This window comes from Brassica rapa, chromosome A03 (assembly GCF_000309985.2).
Source record: "Brassica rapa cultivar Chiifu-401-42 chromosome A03, CAAS_Brap_v3.01, whole genome shotgun sequence".
NCBI classification, from domain to species: Eukaryota; Viridiplantae; Streptophyta; class Magnoliopsida; order Brassicales; family Brassicaceae; genus Brassica; species Brassica rapa.
Window position 1 is genome coordinate 7,675,875 of NC_024797.2, and position 7,832 is coordinate 7,683,706.

The 7,832-nt window shown below is 33.8% G+C and overlaps 2 protein-coding genes across 2 annotated transcripts; both read right to left on the reverse strand.

Annotated features, from left to right (window-relative positions):
* Positions 1-322: 322 nt before the first annotated feature.
* Positions 323-2,912, reverse strand: LOC103857357 (phospholipase A1-IIbeta). Its single transcript, XM_009134521.3, has 3 exons — positions 2,619-2,912; positions 1,790-2,156; positions 323-1,699 (listed from the first exon to the last, which is right to left on the reverse strand). Exons 1-3 carry the CDS (start codon positions 2,852-2,854, stop codon positions 1,058-1,060), a joined length of 1,245 nt encoding a protein of 414 aa, XP_009132769.1. The 5' UTR covers positions 2,855-2,912; the 3' UTR covers positions 323-1,057.
* Positions 2,913-3,055: 143 nt separating this feature from the next.
* Positions 3,056-7,203, reverse strand: LOC103857356 (protein trichome birefringence-like 40). The gene is made up of 5 exons (XM_009134520.3): positions 6,822-7,203; positions 6,210-6,381; positions 3,912-4,087; positions 3,633-3,791; positions 3,056-3,490 (listed from the first exon to the last, which is right to left on the reverse strand). Exons 1-5 carry the CDS (start codon positions 7,118-7,120, stop codon positions 3,199-3,201), a joined length of 1,098 nt encoding a protein of 365 aa, XP_009132768.1. The 5' UTR covers positions 7,121-7,203; the 3' UTR covers positions 3,056-3,198.
* Positions 7,204-7,832: the final 629 nt, after the last annotated feature.

The window sequence follows — 7,832 nt, forward strand, 5'->3', positions numbered from 1 at the left end:
TTTTAGAAAATAAAAATTTTAAAGATTATTAAACAAGATAATTTAGAATATGAATATTAATAATAACAGTTAATCCTAATAATTTTATTTTGTTGAAGATATTTGTCTAATAAATTCCTGAAAAATTAACATACGACACATACAAAATTTACTTACATAATATTATAGATTTTGTTTTAAAAGAATGTTAAATTTATTCAAATAAAAAAAAGGCTTTTGTACAAACTAATGCAACTAAGATCTAGTTTGTGAAATTTTTGAAGCCAAAAACAGCACTAATGTCTATTCTCTAGCTTCAAACCAAAAACCATAAAATTATAGAATTGTTTTGTTATTCCAGCATTTTAAAACGGGACAATGAAACGGTTGTTAGACATCTTAAGGTTTTATGACATAATTGTTGAAGCTATGTTTCACTATTGGGAAAGCATATTAGAAATTGTCGTTCTTTCAGAAAATGGGCCTGCCTGATACTTGCCATTCTTTATATTGAGTGCATCTGAAAATATGAAATGGGCCTTGCTCACGTTGCTTCCAGGGCAACATGATTGTTTATCCAATTAGTAAACCTACTTCAATAACCCACAAAAGTCCACAACAACGATACTCACTAGCACAGTCTTGTTTATTGTTAGAATTTACTGTTCTAGCTCAGGCTGTGCTGCACAACATTGTGTTTGTGGAGACATGGATTTTTGAATCTCCTCACTAAACTCATAAACACTCAACCAAAACTCTGAAGGTTATAAATATGACTCTATGGGCTTGTAATTTATTCACTCACACAATGCATGTCCTTGTTACTTGTGCGTGACTATACTAGTGGAGATCGTATAATTAGGGTTGATCAAAGCTCCAATTCATGTTATGGAGTGGTTCACATCCACGATACCTTGTTGATCTTCTTCTTCCTCTTTTTCCATGTACATAAATAATCATCTTCTCTCGATTTGGTGCTTCAGACGTTATTTGTTTGAGAATACGTAACATTCTCTTGTTCTTTTACTGCTTCAAAAGGATTTTGTGAATGTTAATTAAACATGTATTATAGATATATTCATAGTAATTCGCATTCGTCCTTTTCTTCTTCTTGATCATTCTTTGCCATATCTCCATTAAGAATCCATGTCCCATCATCCGCTTGAACCATACCTCTGTTCTCAAGAACCCACCAATGCCCAGGCACTAAGTACTTATCTTGAAGAGCATCTAATTCCTTGTTGACCAGCGCGATATCACGGTTAATTTCCAGCTTGAACTCCGCTTGGTTGTGTTGTGTCCCCGCCACGCCGTGCAAGTAAGCCTCCAGGTTATGGAAATGTGCCAAGTTTAGAGACCGTTTCAAGTACTCTGATTTCAACGTGTTGATCTCAAGCTCCTCCCCTACATCTGTGAACCTGAACACCGGGTAATGCGGAATGAGATCCGGAACATTTGTAATTCTCAAGATGTTGAGTTTTTTTAGAGACTCGACCAGTCTTCTGAAGTTAAGGTCACCGATGCGGGGACTGCCAAAAGCAAAAACCGTGACACAAGAAAGCGTGTCTCCAAGACTTGTTGTGGTCTTAGGCCATTCGTTATGGAGAAAGTCTGTGGCTGATAAAATAGATAGAACTGCGCCCAAGCTATGGCCTGTAAAGGTGATACTAATCTCTTCTTGTTTGTACAATTCTAGTAACCTTTTGAGCTCTCCTTGAACCTAAAAACCAAAAAAAACAACCAACCAGTCGCAACAATCCCAAAGTCTGAATGTGAAGTTAGTAAGGGAAAATGATTTTTTGAGAGACACCTGTTCTTGTGCACTGGTCTTGTCAAAACGTGAGTGTGTATTAGAGGTTGTGTAAAGAGACAGCCAACCATTGGCAATGCGAGGAGGGTCATTTGGATCATTCGGGTCAGTAGGAGGGAAAACCGAGGTAGCTAATTCAAGTGGGAAATCAAAATCGTTAGCCCATTCGTACAACTGCATAGTCCCTCGCCATGCTACAACAATGTCTCTTCTCCCTAACAACTCCTTGCCTTCGTCTGTAGACACCGCAGTGTAACCTAACCAGTTAGAATCTTTGTTCCATGCTTCCCTTGACAATGAGTTGATTAAGAAACATTCCGGTAACCTTATCGACGATGTTCCATATATGTACTTAGTCACCTCGTACCTGGAGATACCATTTTCTCACATGTTTTATATAGTGGTGGATACAGAAACTAAACCAAAATTTCTCAAACTAAAACCATATATTATCAAAGCCTGTCATAAGCATAACAAAATGAAACATTAGTTTTTGAACATCAATAACGGGGAGTATTATATAATCAGGGCCGACTTAGTAGGAAGGGCGTAGAGTGCAACAGTCCTAGGATCCATTCCGAATCTAGTAATATTGGGGGTCTTGATTCTTTACATTAGCATGTTTTGTATATATTTGGAGAATCGTAAAACATGACATTATTAATTGTAAGTTGAAATATCAAATAGAAATGTGTTTTTTACAGATGCTTGAGTCAAAAAGCTCAAAAAACATAAATTAAAAACTAACTATTATGCTCTGAAATATTTTTTTCCCGAGGTAAGTGGAACTATTGAGCCGGCCCTGCATATAAGTAGATATATCGGCTACCTGAAAGGGTTGGCTTTGAGGTAGCCGGTACGAGCAAAGAGCTCTTCCTTAGTGTAGCAGCTGTCTCCTACATATTTGGACCGGCGGTCACTATTAAAGGTAACGTATCCGACCTCAGCCATGTCTCCATAGTGGAGGATGTAACGGCGTAGATCCAAGTCAAGAGGATCAAGTAGGTCTTTCCACTTGCTATTGCCGCTCAATTCCTTCCATCTCTTAGCAATATCTCCCACCATTTTCACTTTTTTTTTGATCCAAACCGAACGTCCTCCTCTTCCTTTCTGTTGCCTTGTAGAATCTGTTGGTGTTTTCAAAATGTTTGGATAGTTTATGCGTGAAGTATTGGTCCTTAATACATGCTCTTCACATAAGTTTTGCCGGCCTTTTGTTAAAGATTTTGAAGTATGGACGTTACAATAGGCTGGATGAGATATTAATATACAAATTTGTGGAGAAATTAAGCCCAAAATGTAATTAGTATAAATATTAATTACACTTATATATAAAAACGGAATCACAATCACAAGAACTCCCCAAATTATTTATTGAATTGTATAAAAATCAATATGTAGAACGAGAACTATGAAGTAAGAGATGCGTAGAGAAGTAAGTTCCAAGTGTCAGGGAGACCAGGGAGACACCAATGGCTACAGTCTAGACCCTTTGCGATACCATTATAGAGACTTGGGTGTGCGTCTCTGCGATACTCCGAGAGAGTTGTGAGATCAAGAAGACGGACCGGTTTCTTGATTCGGCTCAACACTTTGTTCACCACAACCCAACCTAAGGGCAATCCTCCTGGATATCTTTCTCCCATGAACGGCTGAGTCTGGCCCTTGCACGACTGCGATGGTTCGTTCCACTGCCTTCCACTGTTTTGAAACACAGTTAGTATTTTGAATTTATGCTTTAAAAGTCATCAGCTATCATTGCAAAACATTTTTATTATTTTGAGTCTCATCTATGTAAGGTACCGTTAATTTTAGATGGATGGAGAGAGAAAAGAAAACTTACTCGTAGTGAACAGGAGAAACACCTTGAAAGAAGACTTGAGTGCGTGAAGGGTTAATGTTACCGTTAATCCATCGAGCCCATGTGTTTAGTCCTTTGTAAAAAGCCACAAGCCTGTTCATGTCTTTGTACAAGGTGTTTCCTTCCCTCATATAATCCCACCTACCAACCATTATTGTACATTTAACTAATTATAACAAGCATTTTATAAAACACTTGAAGAATATTGTCAAAAGAGAAAGAAAGAGAGAGGTTTTAAAGGGTTAAGTAATGTGAACGTACGGCTGGATTCCGTCAGTGTGAGTCCACCAGTGCCATGAGTTGAAGATCAAAACGTCCATGCCAAGCCAAGCATTGGCTTGTTTGATGGAGTCAAGTACAAGCACTCGTCCTGCCTTTTCTTGAACCACATCTACTAGAAACTGTGTTCTGTACAGAAGTATTGTCACTCCATAATCCTGCCCATTTTTTTCGTTTAATCAGTTAGCGATAATACAAGACTGTTAGTATTTGTAACATCAAATGAAGCTATTAATTTGGTCTATGTTAAAAAGATATGGAATTCTTGGACACTTGATTTTATCTACTTGTTAAAAGATGTCATTAAGTCAAAGATCAAATTTCTGTAATCGTTATTAGTTTTACGCAAATTGACCATATGTATACATATTTTCTTTGTAAAGACCATTATGTAGATGTATGTTAGCTTAACTCTTTCCATACCATCATTTAAATTAAATATAGGTTTATTTAAATTAGGTAGCCAAACAATCACTACTATCATGGGTTTTCTACCTTGCAAGAGCATGTCAAACACGTATATATTCAAATATTTGAGCGAGGCATTCGTAGAAAAAAATAAATAGAACTTCGTATTTGTATCCTAACATTGATACTGAAAAATGAATACCAATCAAATTATGTAAAACTGAAATATCACTTCTTAAACATGTATATTCTTATATTTTCTTGAAGTAAAAGAGAGAAAGACACGTAAACTAATGAAGAACTTCAGAAGAAGCTAGAGATCGAAGTCAGACCCAACGGAAACAAACTTGTCACTGTTAGCTACTGTGTAGTCATGTAGACATGTATATGGAGAGATCCCAAAAAACAATTAATAGTGCGTAAAAGTAATTAATTAAATTCGTGAAGGCCCACTTACTAGTTTATTATACACTGTGTGATTAGAAAACGACAATGAAGAAAGAAGACTTTGACCTAAAGTGGTTATCAAAATCATATTGTACATGGTGTCTTAATGAAACAATCTGTCGTTTGTGTTTGGTTCTACATCTATTAGATGTTTCTTTAAAGATTGGTTAATAACTACGTACGACTTATGTCAGAATGGTCCATATTTCAATTCTCGTAACCTATACTTGTCTTGGCCACAAATATATTATCCTTACAATTTGCAATAATAATGATACTATACAGGATTATCTTAAGCAACCAATTGCTTAACAATAAAAGATAAGAGTTTGAGAAGATATATTATAGATGGTGACGATGCAGGAATTCTTTTTCAACATTAATGTAAAATATGTCATTAATTAATCTCTTTATTTCCAAATTTTTAGTATTACATGACAAGTGTCTGTCGAATCCCAAACTTAAAGGAAACTAATATAGTTACGTAACTGATCTCATTTGACATCTCACTATATATCATGCACGACTTGTTCTTTGTTTTTTTTCACGTTCACGTTCTCGGAAATAACTGAATGTCGAGAAAATTAATATTTACAGGTTTCATATTGGAGTTTAATCACCAAAATCATTTGTGGACAATTTAAATAATATAATTATCCCAATAATTAGGTCTTACAAAACAAAGTATCTCCAAATGTTAGCAAAAAAAAAACAAAGTGTCAATGTCTGATAGTTATTATTTTTTGGGAATATATATCAACTGTAGAAAAGTTTAGTCAAGTTGGTATATGGTTTACTACTTTTCTATGTGTTTCGTTGGTACTGAATTGATGTTTAAGATTAATCGATGAACATTTCCATAAAAGTACAATTTTAAGTTTTTAACCAAAAAATTAATGAATAATTTAGATTAATATAATCAATTATAAGATATTCTGCACAGTATTAAAAAAAACCTCCTCCCTAAAATATCAGATGAGACTTCAGAACTCAAAATAACCCTTTCTATCATTGACTTTAGTCAGTAATTTTATCTAAAAAAATAACTATGCGTTGTTGTCCAATTCACTTAGAAAAGTAACAAATATTTATGTTTTCCGTAATTTCTGACTAGGTTGAGGGTAAAACACCAGAAAATTAAAGCAGGACATTTGGCGATGACTGTTATATCAACAACTATTTTCCTACAAATTAATAATTTAAGTAGGATTATACTTTCTGGTGGTGTTAGGTGTACATGATAAAGCTAAGGATCTTTTGTAAATCAAGAAAGAATGACCAAAACCAAAAATATCAAAGAATCTTCAGTAGCTCTATAAAACGTTTACTTTAAAGTGAAGTTATTGAGATGTGAATAGGTAACATAAGAGAAAAAAACAGGCAACAAAATAAGAGAATAAGAAAACGAAATAAATAAATCAAAACCTGGAAAGTGAGTGAAGTGAGAGGCTGGCTTCGACTGAGAGAGTACTTAGCATTAGGAAGAGATGCATGAATCAAACATGCCAACGATTCAAACATGTTGAGACTCAGTGAGTCACCAACCATCATTATCTTCTTCCCTCTCATTCTCCTCATAAAGTTCACCCCGTCGAATCTGTAAATTCATTTGATTCCTAATGTATTTGTTAATTTCTCAAAATAAACTAGTGTCGTATAAACTTTAAAAATACATTTTGCTTAGGAAAATACAAGATATTATAGTTTTCGGTAATATCAATTTTCACTATACTTAGTCAAAACAAAACAAAATTTTCACTATACACGTATTTTGTAGCTACTACTAATTTCACATAAGAAACTTTTTGGGACATGATAAACTTATTTTATGCAACATGAGTTTTTTTTTTCCTTTTCAAATGAATACATACTCTTTGCCTCTTAAACAAAACTTGTTAATTTGTCAATTGTGAAACACCAGTAAACGTTTGTGTTTACATATTGCAAAAGTGTTTTATAGAACAAAACAAAAAGAAGTTTTATATTTTAAAAGCAAACACAAAAGCTAGCCTTTTAACACATGTGAAACTACTGTACCTGGGAAGAGAACATGAGAAAGGTTGCCATCGGAAGTGTTGATAGTTAGTGTCTGGTCGACCCGTTTTCTGGCAATTGAATTCAGGGTTGATGAAGGGACAAGAAAAAGGACTATAGAGAGGATATGAAGAATCATAGACCCATTTGCCTCTAAACCAATTGCATGATCTCTCTTCTCCCAATAAGCTTGTGTTGTTTTGTCCCAAAAAATGTTGTTGAGATTGTGCTAATAGCTCAGGGAGTGAAGAGAGGAGTATGAGAAACAGAGAGGCTAAGATGGGTTGGAAGCAGAGTCCCATTCTCTTTTGCGGTCGCCAAGAAAGAATGAGCAACTTATTCTTCAAGCCTCAAGCTTTATATAGATAAAATAAAAGTATTTATCTCTACAATTATTTTCTTGTTTACCTTTCTTGTTTAATTTTGTGTACATAAACATATATATTTCAGTCGTAGACAATCATTAGGCTTAAGATATACTTTAAGACCTAATAAAGGTCGCTTGAAATTAAATCCAACCAATATAGAAGCTGAACCAGACTTTTTGTAAAGCCAGTAGTCAAAACATATGACAAACAGAATTAAACCAAATCGCATTTTCTCAGACGATAGTTTTGACAATAATTAAATTATAATTAAAATAATAAATTTAAATAGAATAATAGTAAACACTAACGCCTGAAAAGTAATATATATTTAGCAAGTATAAACATAGTTTTTAGCAAAAAAAACAAGTATAAAATAGTCAAAAATAATAAAAGTTTTAAAATAATAAAAATAAGAACACCATAATTGATAAGAAACACGTAAATGTTTTTACTATAAAAATAATATTTTTAGAATTTAATTTTATATTATACCAATAATATAAAAACATTAATGCATAACAAATTACTCAAACAATTTAAAACTTTAGTTTTTATTTGAAATACTCATCTCATTTTTAGTTTTCTTATAATTTTAATGAGAACTTTATTGAGAAAGGTTAATGCTGATGCTCTTATTGTCACCAGA